Consider the following 27,523-nt stretch of genomic DNA (forward strand, 5'->3'; position numbering starts at 1 on the left):
AAATCAGGAGAGTCAATTGTTAAATTTTCAATGTGAACATATGTCTTGGAAATCAGAGCTAAATTTATTGTTTTATTAATTGTGCAGACTTGAGGAAGTGAATAGAGAAAATGTTGCTAAGGTAATTTAAACTTAGAAATGTGTCATAAACCAGCAGTTAGGTGGTATAATGGATAGAGCACTGACCCAGGAGTCAAGAGGATCTCAGGTCAAATCCCACCTGAGATACTTACTACCCTATATGATCCTGGAGAGAGAGAGAGAGAGAGAGAGAGAGAGAGAGAGAGAGAGAGAGAGAGAGAGAGAGAGAGAGAATGAATGTGTCATGTGCACTTGTGTTCCGTGTAACCTTGGAGAGGTGGTTGTTAAATGTTTAGCAGTTATACCTCTCTGCTATACCTCAGTTGTTTGCCCAAGGTAACATAGGTAGAAAAGGGCTGAATCAGAATTTGAAATTAGGTCATCTACTTCATCTAATTCATTGACTAATTAGCAGTTAAGTAAGATAGGCCAACAACATCCAGCTCTCAATTTTTTGAAATAAAGCCTAATTACAAAAGATGGAGGAAAACCACTGAATAGTAAAAGGTCTTATGTCCATGCTGTATGAAGAATGATTAATGTTTAGCCTAGAAAAAAGATGTATGCAGGGGTGAGGTATGGGGCAGGATAGGGGTGGGGATATGATAGATCAACAAAGCATTTATTAGGCACCTAAGCCAAGTGCATAGCCAGGCCCTCACACTAGGAACAGAGGCTACAAATACTTAAAAGACTATGGGTCACATGGAAAAGTGATTCAATTTGTTCTTTTTAGTCCCAGAGGAATGAGCTAAGAACACTGGATAGGAGTCATAAAAGGATAAATTTAGGTTTGGTGTCATCATAAACTTCCTAACCATTCTAGCCTTCCCTAAATGTTACAGGCTGCTGGGAAACATGGTGAGACCTTGCTCAAGCAAAAGTCTCATTACCACTTAGGGGTATGTTATAGTAGGGATTCCTTCCCAGTATGGGTGTGACTGGATGGTCTTTCATTAAAAGCTAGAAGGACCTTTGAAATCATCTAATACAACTCCCTCATCTTAGCAACTTGCTAAATAAAAGACCACACAGGAAGTAAGGGGAAGGACTAGGATTTAAAGTTAACTTTTCTGATTCCAGAACAGTCAGGTAGTGCGATAGATAGAGCACTGGTCTGGAAGTGAGGAAGACCTGAGTTCAAATTCACTCTGTTATTTACTAGTTGTGTGATCTTGGGCAAGTCATTTAACTCAGTTTCCTCATATATGAAATGAGCTAGAGAAGGAAATGGAAAACTCCAGGATCTTTACCAAGAAAACCCAAATGGAGCCCAAAGAGTTGTATACTACTGAACAACAAAAATCTCTGATTCCAGATCCAACACCTTCTGTGGCTGAGAGAGGTTTCCAACTCTGAAATCCTGTGATTCTAAAAGTAACACCTCATCCTCTCCCATAGGATGAATGAAAACCTAAGTTCCTAAATCTCTATTTACTTTGATCATCCATGTACTTCCTAAATAGCAGCCTTCTAGAATTGCACAGCTATTGAAAGCCTTCAGTACCAAAAGGCTTTATGCCAGTCAATTTATACATATAATGGGATTCCTCATGTGGGTAGGAGTCCAGTGATCACAAACTTGTTTACAGAACAATAATCAAGATATCTCATTTAAACCTCACAGTTTCATAGGGCAGATCCCATTCTTATTCCTTATGCCAAGGAAGATCTGATGTTTAAAAAACTTCCCACAATCACAGAGTAAATTCCTGCAAAGTTGGGATTAGAACCCAAGTTTAATGACTCCTAGCTCAGTGATCTCCTAATGACACCTCTCTGAGCCTGGTTTTGCTAAGATATCTTGCTATACCCACTCCACTTTCTAGTCTGGTTCTCAGCTCCTGAGCCTCAAGATGTCATATGAAGAATCTGTCAAATTTATATTGCACTGATATGCTCATGGGAGAAGATTACTAGGCCACTTCAAGTTCATTTATGAATTTTGGTTGGACTCTTCTTAAAGTGATAACCACTTTTGCTCTGGTTGGCTAAGCAATGGTAATACAAGCAGTGGATATTTCAGGTAGCCTTCAAACCAATGGTCAAGATATGAGGTAGAGGAAAGGAGGGATGTGAGACTTTGGGGAACCCTTCAAGTACTTCAAAGAAGCAGTCATCTACAAAAAAGGATGAACCTCATTATCTTCATTGGAAGAAGGTAACTTTAAATAATGGGGATGGATAGAGAAAGATTTGGGTGGAGTCATAACTCCAACACTTAGAAGCAGTTGGAACTAGCTCAAACCAGCTCATGAGAGTTGATTATTAAATTTTTAGTGTGAGCATTTATACATTGGAAATTGGCAAAAACCAATCAATGCTTGGTTTGTTTTCTCATTGATTATTGAGATTAAACAAGCATTTATAACACAGATTTAATTTAAGTGTATTGTACTTTTTGTTGTTAAAGCATTTACCAGCCCACTCTTGGCTATTTTAACTCCATCACTTAGAAGATGTGTGATCATGGACAAGTCACTTAATCTCTCTGAGACAATCATTGCCTCGGCTGTATAATGGGGATAATACTTGCAACACCTCCCCCAGAGTCATTTGTGAGGCAAGTGCTTTGTTAAATCTTAAAACACTTTGTAAGTATGAATTGTTACTCCTCTCTTCTTGATCATCTATTCAGGAATCCTGAATTCTTACTCTTATCAATCTTACATTAATATAGTTCCGTGATCCCCTAGGGAATCTGACTCTAACTTGCTTTTTCCAGGCTCATTTCATTTTCTTTCCCATCTATATAAGCAACATTGATGCACAACTGCCCAACTTGCCATTCCCCAAACTTGAAACTCTACCTTGGGCCTCCAAGCATACCATTTTTGGAATGCATTTTCTTCTTACCTCCTGTTCCTGATTTTCAAGGTTTTTTCAGATCTCCCAGGTGATATTAATCATCTCCCTCTTCAAATTTTCATGTATATACTTATCAGCTTGCATATTATATCCCTCTAGTAGAATGGAAACTCTCTGAGGAAAGTTTCTCTCTCCATTTTTCTCAATGAAATGCCAGCATCTAAAACATTGCTTTGGAGAAGTAGTCAAATGCTTATTGGATTGGTTTTTCTTCCCCATATTTCCCTTTGACCAAACTCCCAGAACATTTTCTCATGAATCAGTTAACCTTTATGTAAATTTGAGTATAGTAGGGGTTACCTGAAGAAAGCACTTAATTTGGCAAGTTATTTCTACTTCATTATCAAATAAATTATAGGGTATCCACTTTTGTCCTCACAAAGTTAAAAACTTAACATGGAGATGGATATGTGTCCAATCATCTTGCTAGAATGACAGAGAGAACTCTTGATTGGATTCCAGTGATGAGGGTAGAAGGAGAGAGATTTGCTGAAGATGATTGGTGGTTGTGTGGGACCTCTTGTGCCAACCTACCTTCTTCTTACTTGATCTTTATCTGAAGTCCACAAATTTGTTTTTCCCCCATGATTTAATAACTATATTTCAAAACAACTGGCATCCTTTGTAATCTGAATATTTTATGTCATTCTATTTAAAATATTATTATGAGAAGGGTTCCCATAGGCTTCAACAGACCTCCAAGAGTCCAGAAATACATACACACACACACACACACACACACAGACAAAATACACATCATGTCAAGTATAAGACCACTCCCTTTGGGACCTTTCTACCTTTGTTTACCTTAGATTTCTAGTGATGAGGAAATGAATCTTCAACCTTACTAGCAATGGCTAGTGTACATATCCAATATCATGAGAGATAACCACCATTCTGTGGATAAAAGTCCATACCCTATAACCTCAAATGGATTGAGAGAACTCTTTAATCAAGTAGTTCTCCTAATTCTCCAAATCACATGAATTATGATTATTTATCATCATCATTTACTATGATTGAGGCACCTAAGTGGCACAGTAGAAAATGCTGCAATTGAGGTCAGGAAGACCTGACTTCTAATTCTTCCTCAAACACTTATTAGCTGTGTGACACTGGAACAGTGATTTAATCTCTCAGTATCCTCATCAGTAAAATAAAGATAATAACAGTAACTAACTCCTAGTATTGTTGTGAGGATTCAATATGATAGTATGTAAAGCATTTTGCAAAACTTAAAGTTTATATAAAAGCTAATTATTGGGGGCAGCTAGGTGGCGCAGTGGATAAAGCACCAGCCCTGGAGTCAGGAGTACCTGGGTTCAAATACGGTCTCAGACACTTAATAATTACCTAGCTGTGTGGCCTTGGGCAAGCCACTTAACTCCATTTGCCTTGCAAAAACCTAAAAAATAAAAGCTAATTATTATTATGATGATGATCTTCAGATGGAGAGTGTGAGATCAACTTCAAATTGGCAGTAAGCCCCTCATGAGACCAATGGGAAGGGACCTTATAATGTCCATCTTTCTAGATAACATGGTCTCATAAATTCAGTTTTTTTACCCCCAGTTTCTAATGTCCAGGCTGCAGTTGCTTCACATCTTGTCCCTGTAGTTGTTTGGTGCAGAAGGAAGAATGTAGCCTTAGTCAGGCCAAGAGGAGACGTGATGAGGTTGGAAGTCCACAAACAAAGGATTCAGACAGAAAAACACAACTGAGTTTCATCAATCACTTTCCAGTCCATCATTTCATCTTCTCCAGTCGCCTGGGAACCCCACATATTTGGGCTCTAAATAATCCAAAAAAAATTTTCCCATTTCCTAAGAGATTGTCTCAGTGGAATCATTTGTTCCTTCACATGCCGCCTGTTTGCTTCAGAAAATGTGTCTGTCTGGCTCTTGTACTAAAGGAGATCTTTGACTTTCCATGCAATAGTTGGTTCCTTGCCCCAGCTAGCTTTGTTGACCCTGGTCGCCTTGCTCTAGTCGAGTCTAGTGAAGAGTCACATAGGGCTGGCTTCACATCCTTATAGCTGAAAAGACAGGGTCAAGCAAACTGCTGGATCCAGATCCTAGGAATACAGAATCAAAGTCTAACCAATCTAAGATAAAATCCATATAATGAATTCCCATGATATTAAACTGGAAGGGACCTCAAAAAATCACCTTCTCTCTACTCCATTTTACAAAAAGGAAACTGAGATCTTATCTGATGTCAGTGTTAAATGTCAAAGGCAAAAATGACTCATTCAAGCAATCTTTCTCCTACTACTCCATTACCTCCCAAATTTCCCTTTCTACCTCAGAACCATTTTATTTCTTGTTTCTACTCTCTACCCAATGCCCTTCCAGTTTCAATGACATGATTAATGTTCTATATGCTAAGGTTCCTTCCATCTCAAACAAGAAAGGAACGAGGGAAAGTGAACAAACCTTTATTCTTCACCTACCATGTACCAGACTCTGTACTAAACACTTTATAAATGAGAGAACAGAAGGAAAGCTTGGAGTTTAAGTCAGGAACGTCTGAGTTCAAATTCTACCAGTATCCTAATTCCTCTTCCACTCCGAATTGTTAATGGATTCAAATGCTACACAACTTAAAATGTGGGGGATTGGACTAAATGACCTTGGAGGTCTTTTGTCATCCTAAATTTATGAACCTTTGTATAAACAAACCTTAAGCACCGACAACTATTCCCCAGATCAAGATTCTAGGGGAGCTCTGTACTACTAGGAAATGGCTGGGGAACTGGGTTGACCCCTTTGGATTCCTAAAGAAATTTCCATTGGGATCTGGGACAATTCACATGGTGCCAGGATTGAGATAGCATTGTCTGAGTATCTGGCGCCCTCTATGGTCTGATCTACTGAACAAACCCTTCTTGGTCATTAGTGTCTCACAGGCTACTCCTAAACTCCTCCAGGTTTTTGAGGTCCAGTTAACTCCCAGAATCCTTCGGCTATTTAAATCCAAAGTTTCTCTTATTTCCTGGGATCATTCTGGAGGTCCTATTTAAGTCAACAGTATCAACTTTCTTCTGGGGAAGGACCATATTTTATATAAGCAGATAGAAGGACTTCAAAAATGTTAAATGAATACGAACCCTTCCCTCCAGTTATAGCTGGGTTGGTGCCAGTTGGTGTTCTCTTTATAGAGCATTAACATCCTTGGTATTATACTGGTACTTGGTACTATACTATATGGGCTCTACTAAATACCTAAGAGTTGGAGAGAAGCTAAAGTTTACAGAGGTCATGTGGTCCCTTTTATTTATGTGTTTGTTTGGAGGAATACAAGATCTGTGATTTCTTCTAAGAGAAGAAATTCCCTCTACCAACACAGATCTGCATCTGTTTTGCAACAGGTAGCATGAAAGAGTTGTTGGGACATTTAAGAGGTGATGTATCAGAGTTGAGGCTTGAACTCAAGTCTTCATGATTCTGGGACCACTATTCACCACCACCACCACTTGTTTCCTCCACCCCCTTTATTTTCCACCCTGATTTCCCAATTCCTGATGGCATCAAAGACAATTTGTACCTAAGAGTCACCTTCTGGCTCACAAATATTTCATTCACTGTGTAAAGACCATGAAGTCTATCTTCTTAAACCTTTATTATCAGAGTAAGATTTGTGAGATAACACTGGGCTCTCTTTTTCTCTGACAAATTCTTGACAAGTTTCATTTTTGGAAAAAAAATTTAAAAAACAAAACAAAGATCCTTCACCCAGAGTATGGCTATCAACATGGAGGACCTTCACAGTCCTTTCCATGGTAGGAAAGGATCTTCATTGTGACTCCTAAATAATTAATAAAACAACAAATGGGGTGGGAATTGTATCTAGAGTTGATGAAGCCTGAAAAGGGTCTTTTTCTCCCAGGGGTCTCATTAAGAACCTGGTATCATATAGGTTCCTTCCTGATCTTGGGCAGCTTACTCTTTTGACCATGAAAAATGGGAACTTCTGGCAACTAAGAAATATTAACATAAAAACCTTGCTCTCCTCTTTCCCTCTAGGTTCATTCTCATTCTCTCTCTCTCTCTCTCTCTCTCTCTCTCTCACACACACACACACACACACAGAGTACTTCATTTCAAAGTGTGATACCCTGGGTTGTCCTTCCTCCAAAAGAAGAAAGTAGAGATTCAGGGGAACAGAAATGGGCTATACCTAGTGTTAAATCTTGATCTGATTCTAGCTTATTTAGATGGAAAATCTTTGACCTTCAGAAACTGGTTCAATTATCCCAGGGAGACATTCACCCTTGGACTTTTGGTCCAGAGAAAATTGTGACAGAGCCAACATCTATGTGCTACACAATTTCACTCTTATTTTTCACTCATGAATGCATCTTCTGACCCCCCAATAAGATCAATAGCTGCTTAATGACAGAGGTCTTATTGGTTTGTGGCTTCTCCAGGGATGAACATACCACAGATCACAAAGAAGAAAATGTGGCCTTGAGGAGGAAGGGACTGAGTTGACACCTCTAAAATCCTGGCCTCCATCCTCTGAGGCAAGGGATGAAGCTCAACTCTCAGGCTCACCCCAAGACCAAGAGGGGGAAATGGGGGAGTCAAGCTGAAAGGAGCATACCCAATTACCATCTTCACTCTAATAATGGGCAAATTGCTGTGGGCTAATGGGTATGTCTATATCCCACAAAGTGAGGTAAGGATACTCTTTCCCTTCAGTTTTGTAAGCTATTCTAGGATCATATTATTGTGGTAAAGATTTGGACAGTAGTGTTGCTAGGCTGGTGCAGGTTTTCTGTCCTCCAGCAGATGGGATTTTCAGTGTCCTGTCATGTCACAATATAGATTTTGAAAGAACTTTAGGGAGCATCTCATCCAACCCTCTCATTTTACTAATGAGGAAACTGAGGCCCAGGTAATGAATAGTAGAGGCAGGATTCTGGCCACTCCATCTCTTTCTATACCCAGGCAAACTTTTAATGTCTGGCTTCTCTTGAACCATGGGTTCTCTTTTGAAGTTAACTACTCAGACCCAGACAACATCTCAAGGAACAGAGAAAGATTTCATGAGAAAGAGAAAGAAAAAAACAACACAAAAAAGACCTTTAAAAACATCAAAACAAAAATAATATGAAAAGAGAAGGAAAAGGCAACAGGTCCACACGAAGGGAAAAGAGAGGACAGTCCAGGTAGTGTGTTTAATTGGTGCGACACTGACAACATACAACACAGAGCACCAGGGGAGGGTTTGGAGCAGTTCGGGTGAGGCATGCAATTTGGCCCACACAGGCATCTATAATACCCAGTATCTATAACATCTGGCAGCCTGTAACAACAGGTACTGGAAACAGCTCACAGCCATGGCATCCTCTTTCCATCTTCATCACAGACAGATATACACACACCCATACACATACACACATTCATACACACACACACACACACACACACACACTCACTCACTCACTCAAATGTGGTTCCAGGCAGAAAGGCATCTCCAGCAGGGAAGAAGGCAGAGACTAGCAAGCAAGCCAACCAAAAAAATAAGAGAAAACCCCACCAGCCACCAGGAAACTGCTTCTTTTTAAAGAGTCACCTGATTTGTTTCCAAACAAGACAAAACTCCTAAGTGGGGGAACAACCACAATTTATAATGCTCTCTATTTACATGCCACTCTTGACTTTGCAAAGAGCTCACTCCTAGCCATCATCTCATCTCAGAGAACCCCCACAACAACCCTGTGAGGTAGGTGGAGCTAGTTACGACTACCACTGGACAGAGGAATCCTAGAGTGGGAATGACTTGCCTGCCTATAGTGATACAGGAAGCTAATAGGCAGAGTTGGGGCTGGAACCAAAATATTTTTGAAGCTGTTGTCCCATAAGGTGAATTATCATAGCTACAAAAGACATCTATGGAAAATGAAGGGGGTAGATTAGATGACCTGCGAAGTACTTTCAGTTCCAGATTTATGAGCCCATGATTCAAAGTCTGATGCCAATCTTAGTCCCGCAAGAAGAGGTCAGGAAAGAGAATTCATGAAGGGTACCTTGAATTTACCCCATCTCTAGAGAGTAGAAAATACCCAGCCTAGTGAGCGCCCATGGCTATTGGTAAGGAGGTTGACTGTGGGTATACAACAGAAGATGGGACCAGCTGCATTATTCAACAAAAACTTTATTCATTCGAAAATCTCGATCATTGGAATTATTCTGCAGATATCTTTAAAAAAGGGCAAGGCTTCAGATCACAGTGACCATAAGCTAATTAATTCCAACATCCCTGGGGGTGTGTGTGTGGGGGGGGGGTGATAGCAGGCCTGGGAGTGGATTGAAAAGTAGCTAAAAGAGACATTGTCGGAAAATTGGGGCCAGAAGTCAAAAGCATTTTTAAACTGAAACCTCCTTCCCACCCAAACCCTTAGATTTCCTGTCCATAAAAACAACAGCTGTCACCTGGCTGGCCAACTCTGTATCCCTAAAATGAATGGACAACCCTGGAAGAGAGGGTGTAAGTTACTACTTATTACCACCAGGGGGTGGACATGGATCTCTGTATCCTGTTCCAAAATTGCTGACTCAGTTTTCCTAGGTCAATAGCGGAGGCAGATTTCTGGGAAAAACTATTTCCTGGCCTGGAGTTACTGAGCAAGATGAGTACCCACCTCCTGGATCAAGGAAACTGTCCCTTTAAGAAAAAACTGACATCTGTCTTATAAGGAAGTTTGCTGTCAAACTTAAAAGCATTTCATAAGGAAGAGATGTCAGTATAAATGATGCGTACGTTTGTCTTATCATTATTTGAAATGCTGCATGGTTAAATATTTAATCACTAGAAAATTGTGAAATTCTCATAAGTCACCATCAACAAAAGGAGAAAGCAGACATGTTGGGAGGCAAAGGTTGGGATTGGAGCTGGGAAAGCAGGGGGGGAGGAGCAGACACAGCAGGGAACGGTCCAGAATCTTAAAATTCTTGTCCCCGGCTAGATTAGATAGAATACATGGTATTGGCTCTAGTCTTCCCCACCTGGGAGGCTCAGGGTTTTCTCCTGGTACCTGGGCATCACTGGAAGAAATGTTTATCATTTGTGAGCAAAGAGGCTTCCAGAGAAGAAGCTTGAGGGTGGAAGAAATTCCTTCAGGGGTTGGGGTACAAAATAAAGGTTCCTTAAAGGACTTGTGGACCAGGGGATTTGCAAAAGAAAAGAACCAGTCTAAGTGGAGGAATGGGGAATACTAGGGAAAGACTGGAGTGATGCTTTCTATGAGGAATCTGGAGTAAGGAAATCATGAATAACCTGCATCTTTACCAGTAAACTGTGCTGCCTTTGTTGTTATATGCATTTCACCAAGAACAAGAGGGAAAAGGGAATGGAGAACCTTCGAAAGAGCCATACTCCATACCATTCATCCTAAATTCTAATGTTCAGGAAAATCTTTATTACTCAATATGACCTCCTTTAAGGCATGCTTTAAATTGGCATCATTCATACTTTACCAGTGGGAAAACTGAGTCAAAAGAAAAAAGGGAAATGAGTTACTTGGAGTAGCTTAAGGAAGGAGCAGCACAGCTCTCAAGGTTCCTAACCCCAGGACCTCAAGTAGGTCTCAGTGGAAACAAAAATGGTCTGATATAAAAAAAGCAACCTTCCTCCAAAACTACATCTAATGAGCCAAGACACAAAGAATCCCTTCCACAAGAGGAAAACACAGTATTATTCAGAAGAACAATTCAAGAGCAGCAATGGAGATCGATCTTTCTGAATCCTGCCATTCAGAAGCCATATAGATGGCCCTAATCCATGAATAGCCATTGAAAGACCCCATGAAACTTATCCCAAATTTAGTTTGAAGCGGGACAGGGAGCGAACATTGTATTCAAATGAAATCTTAATTCAAATGAAATAATATTTGTAAATCATTCAGCACAGTATCTGGCATATATTAATGCATATTTTATAAAAACATAGTCCTTTTTCTGATAATTGTAACTATTTCCTGGTGAATCACCAGGAAATAGTTATAATTATCATAGATTGTTTTTTAGTCTTCATCAAACACTGCACTGGCATATAGCACGCTCATCAGTCAACCCCATTGACCCATCTGTTAAAAATCAGTTTGTCAAGGGTCAATTACTTGTATGGATCCAGTCCACAAGAGAAAAATGTAAAAGATAATGAAGTGTTTCAAATCAGAGGCAAGAATGTATGTCAGTTGCCTCCCTTTCTTTCCATGGGTAAGAATTCTACTCATGAAGGCTCTGCAATGCTGTGGTGGTTGGGGAAGAGAGAGAACTGGAAAGCTGTTGTTTTTTTTTAATTTACAAAGAGGGGGTACTTTTATGATGTATTGGGGGGAACAAATATTTCTATCCCTACTACCAAACATAATCCACCCTGGTTAGTTACCATTTACCTTTGCTTTGAAAGAACCAAATTCCAAACTAATTCAGACATAACCAAGCTTGCCCAACTGGTACCAGGCATGACTAAGGACTTCAGAACCTAGTAAAGAAAAGACAGACCTAATTCCTTAGCTAAAATTTAGCTGGGGGGGTGTTGAAATCTCTTAAATTACCAGAGGACTCAGATATTATTAACTGATGGTTACTTGTCTTGTAGAGTCCTCATTCAAGGGACAGAATGGAATAAGTGAAAAGTCACATCAAGAGTTGACTGTAGACAAGCTTCTGTAGGTCCTGCATCTGAGTTCAAATTTCTACCTCATACAACATCAGAGGTCAGACTCATGATACCTTAGAGCTAGAAGAAATCTTAGAGATTCATCTAGTCCAACTCTCTCTTTTTACTCATGAGGAAACTGAGACCCAGAGAAGGGAAGCAGTTTGCCCAAGTTTCCACTAAATGACACTGCCTGCCTCTCTGCTTGACACTGGTAATTTTCTGTCTCATGTGGTCCTTAATATATTGTCAGGGAGCTTAAAGGGGGAAGGTTGCTCCCCTGTAGAATTCTCTGATCCAGCCCAGCTGTCTGTGCCAAATGAAAAACTCTAGAAGCCTAGCTTTCAGCATTCTGGAAGGAGTTGGAAGAAGTATCTTTCAACAAAGGTGCAATCCAGATTAAGAGGTATCTATGGGAGCTAAGAGAGCCCAAAAATGGGGCAAAAGGAATACAGGTTTAAACAACAGTGCCTACTCAATCTCTGGCCCAAGAAATTCCTCAACAATCCATCTGGCTGAGCTTAAGATTTCTTACCCAATATCAGTCAAGAAAAAGATAAGAGAATTCTTTAGGAAGTAAGCAAAGAGGAAGAGAAAACCTAACCAGAAAGGTCTTCCTTGGTTTGGAGAGAATAAGGACTCACTTTCTAACTTGCTTTTTCCCAGTCCCCTCCCCTAAACTGTATAAGAATTTTCATACTGTTTCCCCAGGGAGAAAGAGAGACCCTTGAAAATGCCAGAGAATGAAACCATGAGATTGCTCTGATACTACCCTCAACCCCATAGAGTTAAAATAAGATCAAATAAAATAAGATCAAAATTAGCTGCAATTCATACAACAAAATAGAAGAGGTGGGGCTATCATGGAGGGGCTAGGAAGGAGAGCCTATAAGACCCCAAGAATGAGGATGGTTAGGGTTTTAGTGTAGGACATAAGCGGCTATAGGGGAAGCTTTGGGTTTGAACCCTATGTGGATATTAAAACTCTTGATATCACAAGGAAGACAAAGAATAGGGTTTAGATAGGGTGATAACCCAACAAGGCCAAAATGCCCCTTCCCCCAAAAGAGACATCTTTTTTAAAGGGCAGAAAGGAGAAAGAATTGTGAATAGGGAAGTAGAGATATGAGCTCCAAAATGACCAAGATATCTGTTCACAGTTGGATTAGAGTTTCATCTAAGGGCAGATGTCAACCAAGTCATGCTAAGTGCCAGCTGTTTCCAAGACCAATTCTCTAGTAGCAGGTCAGGGTAGAAACAGTGGGGAAATAAAAACAGAAAGAAAATTCTTGAGTGATTGACATTAATTGTCATTGCAATAAGACTTAATTTATAAGGCATGTTCCCTACAGGCCAGTCATAACACCTCACAATCATCTGGCCAAGGAAAAGTGCCAACAGCTGAGAACAGTCAGACCTCATACATTATCCTCCCCATTTTAGACTCAAAGGAAAAAGATGGCATGACATTCATCAAAAAATCAAAATAAACAGAAAATTACATGGCATTATCCATGGACCTCTCTGCCTGGTTTCCTTAGTCCTTCCTCCTAAAGGCTTTGGCAATATTTTCTAGAATCTCATGGTTCAGATCTTTTCCCTCAACTTCCAGAAAGAGATTAGAGCTCCCCACCCAAGGCTGAGTAGAATGTAAGCCCTTGAAGGCCAAGAATGGTTTGTTTTGATCTTCAAATTCTCAGAACCTAGCACACTTGCCCTTAGGAGGAGCTAAATAAATGAATTTTCAATTGAGTCAAACTGATGGGCAATTACCTCTCTGAACAAGCTTCTTTCCCATAATTGTTCACCCACTAGACCCAAGGACATCTCAGTTCAATAAACATTCAGATGTGTCTACTACTATAAGCCAGAGGAGAAGAGATATTTAAATTTCTGTCTTTCCTCCACAAAGGAAGCATTGGGGGAGGTGGGGAATATGCTGAGTGCAAAAATTTAGGAATCAACTGCAAGCCTCCCAAAAGGGAGATGGATATTGAAGTTTGTGGCGAACAGCAGTTCTTCATTTTTCTGTGAATTCAATGGATTTCCCCTTCCCTAAGCTCTCTGCTGAAAGAATCCTTTGAGTTCTTTCCCCAAAACAGTCTCTTTGAGTGCAACCTTTCAAGAAACTCAATTTCTCTAATCTGCCCAAGACACAAAAGCAAAGCAAGAAAGGCATTCAGGCCAAATGAAAATCTGAATGCAAAAGCAGCTGGGGTCTCTCTCTGAGCATGAGCATGAGAGTCGTGCAGAAGAATGCTGGGTGAGAGGGAGGAAGTGGGTCATGGAGGAGGAGAAAGGAAGAAGATAAGGGAAAGGAGAAAGCCATGAGGAAGCAAGGGAACCCAGGGAAGCAAGCATCTGGGAGAGAGATGGGTATATAACCCTTTCAAGAATTTCATCCCTAACCCCAGTCCAATAACCAAGCACAGTATCTGGGAAAGTATTTTTGGCTTCTTGGCCACTGTGGGCCACCGTCCTCCTGAGCGAGCATGGGGGCGCGTGCACATGTAAACGTTTTGCCCCTGGACACTTGGGGCTCAGACATACCAGACAGCAGCAACAGTTAACAACCAATAAATAAAGATATTGATCATATATATGTATAAAAAAATTCACTTTCCCACAAAAAAAACACAATACTGATATCACAAAAATAATAATGAAAATAATTAATAATAATCAATCATCCTAGCCAAGCAGGTTGTTCTGCTGCTAATAGGATTGGATGACAAGAAACCTTGATCATCTCCCTAACACATCTGGCCCAATTCAAGAAGCAAAGCGCTATCTTCCCAGCAATCTTTCCAGCCACCAGTAGGAAGGCAGCTGGAGTATTTTCTGAACCCGGGGCCATTATCATTCTTTAGTCTACATTTTCTAGAACAGAAAGGCATTTTTTTAAAATGTCTGTTCCAAATAAAAAATAAAAGCATGGGCATGAAAGAGAAACAATGAGGCTCTTCTGTGATGCAGTAGGTATTCTTGTTCTGCAGATAATCGCCGCTGTTTTTCCTCCGACAAGCAGAAGTTGGCAAATGGAGACAGTGACTTCAGGGCACAGTAAGGGGATGCGTAGGGTGAGGAGGAATGGGGGAAAGGGACCTCACATTTCATGTGCAGCCCTGCTGTGCATTAAGGAAGGCTGGAGAGAGACAAGTGGACGAGCTTCATTACTGAGGTGGTCTGATGGCACAGGGGAGGCAGGCAGTCTACAGGCATCTGAAAAGTAAAGTGAATTGAAAACAGGATTAAAAAGGGACCCAGCTGCATCATGGGCTGCTGAAGGGGGTTACAGTGTTTCTCCCTACCTTGAGGCTGAGATGAAATTCATTCTTTTGTTGATAAGGGTCTGCAAACTCACTAGCCCACTATAACTAAAGTCCATGCTTCACTTCCCATTTGGATATTCACTTGGATTATTCTGCCTTCTACTTCATAGCTGCCCTAAAATCATGACCCAGGACCTGGGGGGTGGGAGGTGGGGGGAGGAAGGGATGAACTACTTTAAAGGCTCAACTTTGGAACTCACACCCAGAGACTGAGCTATCATGATTTATAAGAAGCATATGCAAATTCACTTCTGCAACAATATCTAAACTGTCTTTTTGCCTGGCCCAACCCCAGCCCTAACCTATTCCCTACCATGATCCTATTTTCCCCCCTACTATTCTAGGCATGATAATTAAATCACTATTACCATTGCTTCTAGAAAAGGCATGTCTTATGTATTTTTGGGTATTGACAATGTGGGAATTTATTTTACTTAACTATGTATATTTGTTACAAGAGTAGGGAGGGAAGGAAAGAAAATTGATTTTTTGCTAAAAGAAAAAAAATAATTTAAAAAAGGAATGTGAATTGTCTGCTCTGTGTTCACCATCCATTCCCATGATTCCCAAAGACCAAGATTCCTTTCTCTAACTACCACTCTCTCTATAGGTACTGCCTCACTCATCAGAATGAAAGCTTCTTGAGGGCAAGGAACTATCTCATTTTTGTATTTATATTATATCCTCAGTTTGGGGGCCTAATCCATAGAAATACTTAAATTTTTTCCAGCCCATGTCTGGGGCTCTCCCTCTTCAGCTCCATCTCCTGGCTTCCCTGACTTCCTTTAAGTCTCAGCTAAAATCCGACTTTATGTAAGAAATCTTTCCCAGTCCTCTTTAATCAGAGGACCTTCCCACTATGCCACGATACTCCATTTATCTTGTCTATGTAATGTTTGTACATAGTGGTTTGCATGCTGTCTTTCCCATTAGACTGCAGAGAGTTGCTTTCTGCATTTCTTTATATCTCCAACTTTTACTACAGTTTCTTGCAATTAGTAGTGCTTAATAATTGCTTACTGATTGAGTCTTCATTCATTTGCTGCTTGGTCAATAATTATTGAGCACCTACTGTATTCCAGATGCTGTGCTTAGTGCTTGGATACAAAGAAATGCAAAAAGCAGCTCTCTGCAGTCTAAGTAGGAAGACAGCATGCAAACACAATTGTATAAACAAGCTATCTACAGCATAGCCTGGAAATAATTAACAGAAAGAGACTACTAGGATTAAGAGGTATCAGGAAAGGCTTCCCTTAAAAGATGGAATTTCAGCTGTGATTTCAAGTGTAGCAGGAGATGGAAATGAGGAGAGAGAATATTCCAAGCTACACTGGGGAACAACCAGTGGAAATTCCCAGAGTAAAAAAAATGGAATATTTTATTCCAAAAATAGCAACAAGGCCAGAGTCACTGGGTTGAAGATTCCATGATGGGGAGTAAGATATAAGAACATTGGAAAGGGAGGACAGGACCAGGTTGTGAAGAACTTGAATACCAAACAGAGAATTGTATTTTTAATCCTGGAGTTGATAGGGAACCACAGGATAAGGGAAGATTTTAGGAAGATTAATTTGACAATTGAGTAGAGGACAGACCAGAATGGGAAAAGATGTAAAGCAGGAAGATCCATCTGCAGGCCATTGTATATTAATACACATATAAGATGAGGGGGACCTCTATCAGGGTAGTAGCCGTGTTAGAGAGAAAGAGGATATAGAAGAGATTTTTTTATTTTTTCCAAGAAATGGTTTTGAATGAATTTCTTTTTCCATTCATTCATGTAATTCTGAGTGGTTTAGACATGAGGCAATAAGGTTACTTAAAAGCAGGAAGTTGAACAAATGATCTTAAGGAATCTCCTAGCTACAGGATTCTAGAAAACAGGTGAGAAGAATTTCCAGATTCCAACAAAAATCATCAAAAAAACCCAGCTTAAATTCTACTCACAAGTGGTGCTTTGCTAGGATACAAGTATAGCCTTGCCAGATAGTGAATGGAAGAAGGGAGAGGATATTAGACTAAATGTTCATTTCTCTTATTCCACAGACTGCGTCCATGGAGTAGAAATGTTATAAAGTATTGAGCAATAATTTGTAGACTGTCATTCATTTTCCTGATGCACTCTGTGCTTAACAAATAATAAAAACTTAAGAAATCTGTTGCCTTCTTTTTGACCCTCCTTTCTACAAACACACAAGGTCCCCTCTTCTTGATTCTATCTGTTAAGAGAATTCTTGGTGGTCTTTTCAAAGGGGGAATGCACCCAAAAACTCATCAGATCTTGTTTTGCCCTACTATCAGAGTGCTAAATTAAATAACTCACAGAGGTCCTTTCTGTTGAATATTTCTAAAAGGAACTATGTGTCATTATATTACAGTAGTGATGGAAAAGGTCAAAGAAGAGGTTACTAAGAAAAAGAAATGAAAAAAGAGCAGGTTGAGAAGAAAAGGAAAAATGGAAAAGAAAAAGATTTTAAGAGGAAGAAAAAGAGGCAATGAAAGAAATGAAAGAGGAAAACAAAAGAGAAGGATGGAGAAGAGGAAACAGAAGGAAAAGGAAATGAGGAAGGAAAAATAGAATAAGAAGATGGGAAAGAAAAGAAATAAGGGAAAGAAGAAGAGAAAGATAAATAGAGGAAAATGAAAATTAAAGGAAAAGTCAGAAAAAAGGAGAAGAGAAAAAAGGACAAGAAGGTGAAGAAAAGAGAGAAAAAAGAACAGGAAGAAACCAAGACAACAGTTTATGTAGTGACAGCAAAATTGCAAATACATGACACCATCCAGGTTGGAAGCAATGGACTCAAGAAAAACAGATACATATTTGTATTTATATACATAAATATACATGTATAAAACATATATACATATATACATTTTGCTCTTGTCCAACTCTTCTTATCCCATTTGGGATCTTCTTGGCAGAGTTATTAGAGTGTTTTGGCATTTCCTTCTGCAGTGAATCCCCATTTTACAGGTGAAGAACTGATGCAAATAGGGGTTATTGGCCAGAGTCACATAGCTAATAAATGTCTGGTTCAGATTTGAACTCAGGAAGATGAGTCTTTCTAATTTCAGGCTTAATACTCTATTCACTGTACAGAGTTGCTATCTATCTATCCATCTATGTGTATGTATATATATGTATATATGTGCATATATATACTACAATAGTACATGACTAATACAGGATTTTATTTAGTTTGACTATACATATCAGTTAAAAAGGTTTTGTTTTTTCTTTTCCTTTTTTCAATATGTGAGGGGGCAGAGAAAGAGAAATAGAGCTTTGTTCACTGAAAAAAATTAAATTACTTTTTAAAGGGCAGGGAAGAGAAAGAGAAAAAAATCTGCCTCAATAACAAATGAATGTACAGTATTATTATACTGAATTTACATTATGTCTATCTGAATAATAAAAAGAAAATATACTCATATGAACAGGGAAGGATGTCTTTGCAATTTTAGCCATTGCTAAACTTAATATTGAAAGATGGTGTGGGTAACATCCTGGCCTCTCAGTGTCTTAGGTGTTTATTTCCTTTCTACTAGGGGAAACAATCTGTGGCCGAACTTTAGTTCTCCTCCTCCCAGCGCATAATGATCCTGGGGCCCTGACCAAGGTTGCCCATAGAGCCCATACTTACCCCTGCTCTGGCCCTAGGACTATACAAGTCCATCATAAAGAGAGAGTGCCTGGACAATGGAAGGATCAGCTTTTGAGCCCTCCTGGAACTCCTGCAAAGTCAGCTTTCCATCTGAATTCTGGAAGAAGAGAAGAAGGTGTTGGAGTTCTCCGGGGATAAACCCCACCCACTCAGCTCCCCAACCTGAGGTGGATCCAAGGGAACGGTCCATGGCTTTTCTATGTCATGGATGCCTTTGACATTCTGGTGAAGCCTATGGTTTCCTTTTCAGAAAAATGTTTTTAAATAGTTGAAGGAAATGTCATATTGTATTTAAAGATAAATTTTTTAAATAAGGTTGCAAGTTTTTTTCCATCAAAGTTCATAAACCTTTAGAAATCTACTCATGGATGCCAGATTAAGAGCCATTGGTCTTGGGTATTTCAACCAAACTAATATTCAGGTCCTCTTGTTTAAGATCCAGGGTCTGAAGTTCCTTCTAACACTAGATTATTCATATGCAAAGATAGAAGTCAGTTATCAATTTCAAATTCAAATTCAAAAAAAAATGAACTGAATAATACCAAACAATGGCTAAAATCTAAATCATTTCTATTGAACTTGGGGATAGATATTTTAGGTGATTATCTTTTCCTGGTAGATTTTGTTTCCTGAACATGAATTTGCATTCTCTAAACCAGTTGGTGAGTAGGTGATATTCACCTGTCCTGGAGGATGGTGAGGAGGAAGGGAAAGGGGGGAAACCAAGCTACAGAAGGAGATATTTTGGGCTGAAATTCCTAGCCCTCTGGGCTTTCCTGGTTTCATCTAGCCATAACCAAAAAATATTAAAACTGAAATATCAACTAATCCAACCTATTTACTTTACAGATGAGAAACTCCAGTATCTCAGAAAAAAGACTAGCTGAAGGTTAGTCTCAGGGCCGGTGACAAAGCTGGGACTTGGGATCAAGACCTCTGGACTTTCAGTCAGGTGGCTTTTCCTAATACACTATAAGATCAATATTAAGATGCAGGAACTTGCAGTCCCTGGTAGTTGTAAAGAAAAAGAGGAAATACAAGGAAAAGAAAAGGAAGAAGGATATCATAGTAGAAGGAAAATGAGCCTCAGTTTAGACTTAGGGGAACTGGGTTCAAACCCTGGCTCCACTATTGATTATTCAATCATTTACTCTTCATGACTCAATTTGAAATTTTCTTGGCAGAGACATTGGAGTGGCTTGTCATTTCCTTCTCCAGCTCCTTGTACAGATGATGAAACTGAGGCAACCAGTGTTAAATGACTTGCCCAGAGTCACATAACTATTGAGTGTCAGAAGTCAGATTTGAACTCAGGAAATGAGTCTTCCTGTTTTCAGGTCCAATGCTGTATCCACTGTGCCATCTAGCTGCCTCCCTGGTTTACTCCTTACCACCTTTGTGACCCTGATCAATTCTTTTAACCTTTCTGAGCCTCAGTTTCTTCAGCAATAAATTGAAGGTGTTAGATAACATGTACACAGTGACCTCCATGAAACTCTGAGCTGCACTGATCTATAATGATGATGATGTTTGTCTGTCACACTTGAAGAAGACCAGACCATGACATCAGGGCAGTGATGTCATGACAAGCACATGAATTGAATTTGAGTGAGGGGGGATGCTGTGCTATATCACTAGTCTCCTTTATCCTCTGGAGTCATCTGAGTCCAGGGGCCAGATATGAATCAGGATGACTGGAGATAACCCTGGATGTGAGCCAATCAAGGTTAAGTGACTTGCCTAAGGTTACATAGTTAATAAGTGTCAAGTATCTGAGGTGGGATTTGAACTTTGGTCCTCTTGACTCCCAGGTTAGTGCTGTATCTACTGTATTACCCAACTGCCCTACATACATATATAATGGATACATAACTTGTGAATACATAATTTTTTGGGGGGAATACACAAAGAGGGAGGCAAATATAAGTGAGATCCTCCCTCTCTTTCCTGAAACCTTGCTTTGATCACTTTCCCCAAAACCAGTATACACATGTCAATGCATGTAGCCTTCTCAACTCTTTTCAGTAGAGTGCTATTGTTTTTCCCTTCCTTCTCCCTTCCCTGGGGTAAGACTTTGCCCCAGGTACAAAAAGCATTTAAGAGAATACTCAACCGGAGCAGCTAGGTGGCACAGTGGATAGAGCACCAACCCTGGAGTCAGGAGTACCTGAGTTCAAATCCGGCCTCAGACAAGTCACTTAACCCCCATTGCCTTGCAAAAAACCTTTAAAAAAAGAGAGAGAGAATACTCAACCATCTCACCTTGTCCATCATAGCAAAGATCCGATCCACCCTCTTTTCTGGGGTGTTCTCCTCTTCTGGAAGTTCCACAGTGTTGCCCTAACAGGAAAGGAATAAGGACAGTAGGGCTAAATACCATCCATTGACTATATCCTGCTTTGACTTCACAAGTTTTTCTTTACTATCCTGGCTAAGCAACAAGATTTGCTATTAAAAGAGATACTATTAGCTTTTTTCAGCTGAGCACCCAAAAATCATTGAACCATTGAGCACTAAGAAACCTTAGAGATCATGTAATACAACACAACACTCATAAAGGCAAAAATGAGACCAGTTCAGAAAGCGCTGCTAACCCAAAGTTGTACAGCAAGCTGGCAGGTCTCCTGCCTTTGAACTCGGTGCTATCTCTGTAACCACCCATCTCCAGGGTATCCACTATGCCAGTATTCCCCTCTCCCACCTTGATATCTACTCACATTATTTTTATTTTTGGATACACACACTTTCTGGTCTACACCTTTCCCCAGCCATGTTTCTCCACCTCCAGAGAGATCTTGGTCTTCTATCTCTCCAGATGGTGTATCACATAACAATTACAATCAGTTTGAGAGGAAAAGGGAGGGTCCTATTTTTCTGAAAGCCTCTCCATACAAGATGTTACTTTTTATGTGAACAAAATCCATCCCTTCTCCAAATCCTCTCCTTGGGCATCTCATCATTTACATGCCCCACTCACCCATCCCAGGACCAAACTTTCCTTACCACCATCTGGTAAATGGCATCTACAATGTCCAGCATTTCATTCCTTGTGATGTAGCCATCATTATCCAAGTCATATAGCTTGAATGCCCCTGAAATTGGAGACACTGTACATCATCCCTAAGATCTCACTCATTCCTTCTCTCCAGCAAAAATGGAAGTGAGTTGAATATATAATCAATTCCCCTCACCCCCACCCATGTCAGGGGACAAAGCTGGGGAGAGGACTCATTTACTCTCCATCTTAAAGTCAAGGAAACTGAGCCCTGGGAGAATTGAGTAGAATTTGTGCTTAGCCACCCAGTATATCAGTATCAGGAGCAGCACCTACAGTCCAATCTGGCTCCCAATCTCACATTCTCCTTTGAGAGTGACTTAGGATTTATATTCTGATGACACATAATATTCTAGCTGTTCTCCCAGAGATCATAAGATAAAATTTAGAGCTAGGAGAAATCTTGAAAATCATCAGATCTAATTGCCTCATATTACAGATAAAGAAACTTAGACTTAGGTTAAGAGAGTTAGTCAGAGTCACAGAATGAGTATGCATCAGCAGTAGGCTTTGCATCTAGGTCTTCCAAACCAATCCAGGATTCTATCTGTTCTATTATTTAGTTATCTCTCATAGTCACAAGGCAAGGGTATCTGACTTGCCCTTCCTTTCTGGATCATTTTTCCTAGCCTGAAATGCCTTCTGTTCTTCTCTAGATATCAAACTTCTTCCATCCCTCTGAGCTCAGCTTAAGCTTCTCCAATAGCCCTTCCTTTACCAGTTCAGCCCCTAGGGATGTTCCCCTCTTCCAAACTCAACATATAACACTTTGCTGTCTGAACTACTCAAGGGCATTTGGTAAAGAGAACTTAATACTGTACATGATCTTTTCAGGTGTGGAGATCTTATCATCCCCTCCTAGAAATACCCTGTGAAAAACCTCAATCTGTCTATTCTTTCCTATATCCCCTCCTTGGTAGCCAACATAGAAATGTACACATCACAGGATCCCCAAATAACTGATTAATTGATGGAAAAGGAACTTACATCTTAGCTTTTCATCCAGGGTCCCCCGAGAGGTCACTGACAGGGCCTGGATAAACTCCGAGAACTCTATCCTCCCATCCTGACAAGAAAAGGCATTTTACACTCATCAGTTGAGCTTTCTCAGTCTGAAGGAAGAAAGGTCAAGAAAGAGAGAGAGAGAGATGGGAAGGGAAATAAGAGAAAGAGGATGGAAGAAAAGAGATAAAAGGATGAAGGGAGAGAAAGCTGATAGAGAATATAGTTTGCCAAAGGTTTTAAATATATTAAATGAGTTTAAGGCATCAGAAGAAGGGGTGAATGAGGGTGATGGAATGAATATATACAGACATTCCAGTCACTAGGCACCAGTAACATATAATAATCTCCCTCATCTTGGAATTACAGAATCTTAGATTTAGAAGAGATTGGAGATAATCTGGGCAAGTAGTATTGCATTGGATAGGGTAATAGCCTGGAGTCAGGAAGACTCCTCTCCCTGAGTTCAAATCTGGCCTCAGACACTTACTTACTAGCTGTGTGATCCTGGGCAAGTCACTTAACTCTGTTTGCCTCAGTTTCCTCACCTGCAAAATGAGCTGGAGAAGGAAGTGGCAAACCACTACAGCATCTTTGCTAAGAAAATCCCAAATGGGGTCACAAAGAGTTGGACATGACTGAAAAATGATTGAACAACAACAACAAATTGGAGATAATAGAGTCTAACTCCACCATTTTACAAATGGAAATACTGAAGCCTAGAGAGAGGAAAGGACTTGCCAAAGGTCATATAGTCAACTGATCACAGAGTCAAGCCTAGAACCCAGATCTTCCTGATTCTTAGTCATATATAAGTGCTGGGGAAGAATGCCTCAATGAGAGCTATGAATAACAACCAGGGCAAGGAACAGCTAGCTATTCTTGGGTCAGTAGCAGACTTAGGACCTAGGCACAGACTGAGAATCCTCAAAGGCCTCAGTAATCCATTAAGGCCAGAAGCCCAACAGAGGAATACTAATAAAAATGAAAATGGGCAGAGTGATACTCAGACCTAGGTCTCAGAAAAAAAAAAGTATTAAAAGAGGAGAGAGAATTATGGAATAAAAAGGGGACTCTGAGAAAGAAGAGAACTATGGGCAGCATGGGGAATTTGGAGTCAGGAAGGCTTACATTGCAATTCATCTAGTCAGATCTAAAATCAAACAGAAATCTCCTCTACAACATCCCCAACATGCAGTCATCTAACCTGTGCTTGAAGACCCAAGTTAGGGGAACTCACAACCTCATGAGACAACCTATTTCACTTCTAGATAGCTCTAATTGTTAGGAAGTTTTTCCTTACTTCATGCCTACATCTATCTGCCTCTCATACCCAGAGAAGGGAAAGTTCAGGGGTGGTTGTGTGTGTATATGTGTGTCTTCCCCAGTAAGGCAAGTTAGCAGTGAGGGAGTAGGTGTTGAGTTAGCATTTTAGGAGGAGATGAAGCTGCAGAGCCTGGTGGTGAGGAGGAGGTGGCTCCTGGGACTTCGGGGGCTGGCATAGCACCATCAATCACTAACTCACTTTGTTTTCATCAAAGACATTGAAAACAAACGTAGCAAACTTAGTGGGGTCGCCAAAGGGGAAAAATTGTTTGTAGATCTTCTGGAATCCTGCAGCATCCAACTGACCACTAGGACAGTCCTTGATGAAGCCTTTGTACCTGACGAAGAAAAGGGAGAAGGGTGAAGAATAAGACCTTTACATTACCCCCCAACAAGAAACCCTATATCCCCAACCTGAGAAAGAGCATATATAACAAGTGTCCTGAACCCTAATTTCTGGTCTTGAATCTACTACTTGCTATCTTTCATCCACATGATGCTCAGTTTCCCAATCTCTAAAATGAAGTAATTAATCAAGATGAACTCTGACATCCTTTCAGCTTTAGCATACTCTTTTCTAATCTTCTTCTCAATTCTGACATCCCATGTCTTAATGTCCTTCCCAGTTGCCATGTTCCAGGTTTTGTATTCTAAGGGACCTCCCTCCCAGTTCTTTCTGCATTCCTATGTCTAAATCCTTTTTCAGTTCTGCCATTCAGTGTTCTAAGCTTCTTTCCAGCTCTGGAATTCCAGGATTCTAATATTGTCTGCCTTTCATTATAAAAAGTGCTTTTATAGCTGTTATTTCATTTTAACCTTATAACAATTCTGGGAGATAAATAAAGCAAGACTTAATCAATGGAAGAAACTGAGGCATAAAGAGTAGCTTATCCAAGTTGGACCATGAGCTAGTGTAGGCCTGGAACCCAAGTCTATTGACTCCTCTAAATCATACATCCCTATCACCAAATCCTAGATTTGGAAGCAAAAGAAAAAAATTAATTCCACACTCCCAATCAGTAATAATAATAATTATGGTTATAATCATCATCATCATCATCATCATCATCATTATCATTCTATAGTAGATAAGCTGGGATAGGATTGCGAGAGTGATTTTCTTAATGGCACCCCATAGCTGCTGTGGGAGAATTTAGAGTGTAACTGCCCTGAAAAGCAATACTTGACTCAAGAGGTTAGGAGCTTGCAAAGAAGCTGGAGGGGTAGGAGAGAGGGAGTACTAGTCCTGTAACAGGTAAAAGGCAGAAGCACAGTTATATTGAAGACAAGCTCCATGACAGGTTCTTGCAGGAAGGATGGAATGCAACCCATCTTCTCACCCTCACAGTCCTAAGAATCAAATCACAGCCTCTGCTTTGAAGACCATTTCCTTAGACAACAAAGACATTTATAGAGGGTAATGACTTTCCTTTCCCTTTCTCTAATAACCCCCTTACATTCCCTTTGGGTTCTTCAGCCTGCAAACTCCAATGAGAAGATTGATACCCTAGTAGGTGGTGTCCATATGGTACTAGCAGCTGGTGCAGACCCACATGCCTGCTCTGATCACTCACCCCCTGCTCTCCCCACACATACCAGTGTGGTGGGAATGAGGTGCATCTCTTTACTCCGGAAAACAGCATGAGGGGCAGCTAGGTAGTACAGTGGATAGAACACCTGCCCTGGAGTCAGTAAGCCCTGAGTTCAAATTTGGTCTCAGATACTTAATAATTCCTAGCTGTGTGATCTTGGGTAAGTCACTTATCCCCATTGCCTTGCAAAAATTCAAAAAACACAACAAAACAAAAAAACCAATATGAGTTCTCAACTGATGGCAGGTGGCAGGATGGAGGTTGATATTCTTCAAACCCCTGATTGAGCTTACACACACACACACACACACACACACACACACACACACACACACCTCTATGATTTTTTTTAGGTTTTTGCAAGGCAAATGGAGTTAAGTGGCTTGCCCAAGGCCACATAGCTAGGTAATTATTAAGTGTCTGAGACCAGATTTGAACCCAGGTACTCCTGACTCCAAGGCTGGTGCTTTATCCACTAACGCCACCTAGCCGCCCCTATGATTTTCTTGATATTGAGGACTCCCAAATAAGGAAACTCTAACAATCCCAATCAGCACCTACCCTTCACCTTAGAGTCTTAGAAAATTACCTGGGGTTATTACAGAGACTCACAGCCAGCTGGTATGGGAGGCAGTTTTTCCTGAACTTCCCTTCCAAGGCACAATGCAGCAACTTAATATATATTTATTGATTAACTGACTAGTTCAGAAGATCTCTATGGGTCCTTTCTGCACAAAAATTCTGACACTTTTCTGTGATTCCAAGGCATATTCCAGGAGTGAGTCTGAGACAATCCCTGGAGCACAGGATGCCGGGTCAAGGAGTGACACTAAGACACAATCAAAACCCATGGGAGATGCCAAAGACTGGAACTAAAAGGCAGTCTGGCCACTCCAGGTTGTGGTTGAGGGCCAAGTCAAGAGTTTGGTCATATTGGTCCAAAACTTGGAATGATGCTCAAGAAAAATACTATGCTAGACATAGAGCCCTTTAAAATGTGCTCACATCCCTTAATTGTAGGCATTTAAAAACCCACCCAGATACTGGGGTGAGGGCAGGATAGAGTAGACCTGGGGGACTGTGCAGGAGCTCATGGGGGGAGGGGGAGCCAGTTACCTAAAAGAAGCAGGGTCAGACATTGGAAGCAGAACCCCACTGAAAGGAGGACCCATCTGGGGATTTACCTGACCATGGCCTAAAGAGTTTCTTCATCACCACCACCACCACCACCACCATCACCTTCACCATCACCATCAAGCCCAAATGGATTGCAAATTCCTTCCTGGTGATTCTAATCTTTTAGATCCATGTCCCCGATAGCTTTGGTAATAAAAGACTTGGGGTCAGTCATCCATATTATATATGAATGGAAACAAGAGTTCTAATATGCTTATGTGACTTGCTATGGGCCAGGCAGTGGAAGAAATGAAACTAAAATACAGATTTTTAACACTTGAGGTTATTTTTGTGAGCCTTAGGGAAACCAGTCACTCCCCAGCTACACTCTATTTCCATCTATCTGTCTGTCCCTCTGGCTGGGGGGCTGTCCATTCAACACCTTTCTGGGCAGCACCTTTCTGGTGCAGTGAATACAGTTGGAATTTGGAGGTTGAGTTCAAATCCCATTTCAAATATTTACCAACTGTGTGACCCAGTGCAAATCACTTAACCTCTGTTTGCTTCTATTTTCTCACTGACCTCCCAGAGTTATCATAAGGATAAAATGAGCTAACACTTGGAAAGCATCTTGTAAATCATAATGTTCTTTTAAAATACTAATGATCATTATTCTTGCAGACAACAAAGTCCTAGATCTAGCAATCACTAAACCTTTATTAGGTCTCTATTATGTGTCAGCACTGGGTTAAGTGCTGAGAATACAAAAAGAGGCAAAAGATAGTCCCTGACCTCAAGGAACTCATAATCTAATAA

At 40.4% G+C, this 27,523-nt stretch overlaps 1 protein-coding gene across 1 annotated transcript in view; it reads right to left on the reverse strand.

Moving 5' to 3' along the window:
* Nucleotides 1-499: 499 nt before the first annotated feature.
* NCS1 (neuronal calcium sensor 1) overlaps nucleotides 500-27,523 on the reverse strand; it is a 110,652-nt gene continuing 83,628 nt past the window's right edge. Inside the window, exons 3-8 of the mRNA XM_074210956.1 lie at nucleotides 24,199-24,337; nucleotides 22,659-22,737; nucleotides 21,620-21,708; nucleotides 20,879-20,956; nucleotides 18,596-18,713; nucleotides 500-14,841 (exon numbers count right to left, since the gene is read on the reverse strand). Of these exons, the coding sequence (XP_074067057.1) occupies nucleotides 18,615-18,713; nucleotides 20,879-20,956; nucleotides 21,620-21,708; nucleotides 22,659-22,737; nucleotides 24,199-24,337 (484 nt within the window). The 3' untranslated portion in view covers nucleotides 500-14,841; nucleotides 18,596-18,614. The remainder of the gene's footprint in view (nucleotides 14,842-18,595; nucleotides 18,714-20,878; nucleotides 20,957-21,619; nucleotides 21,709-22,658; nucleotides 22,738-24,198; nucleotides 24,338-27,523) is intronic.

This window comes from Macrotis lagotis, chromosome 1 (assembly GCF_037893015.1).
Source record: "Macrotis lagotis isolate mMagLag1 chromosome 1, bilby.v1.9.chrom.fasta, whole genome shotgun sequence".
NCBI lineage: Eukaryota > Metazoa > Chordata > Mammalia > Peramelemorphia > Peramelidae > Macrotis > Macrotis lagotis.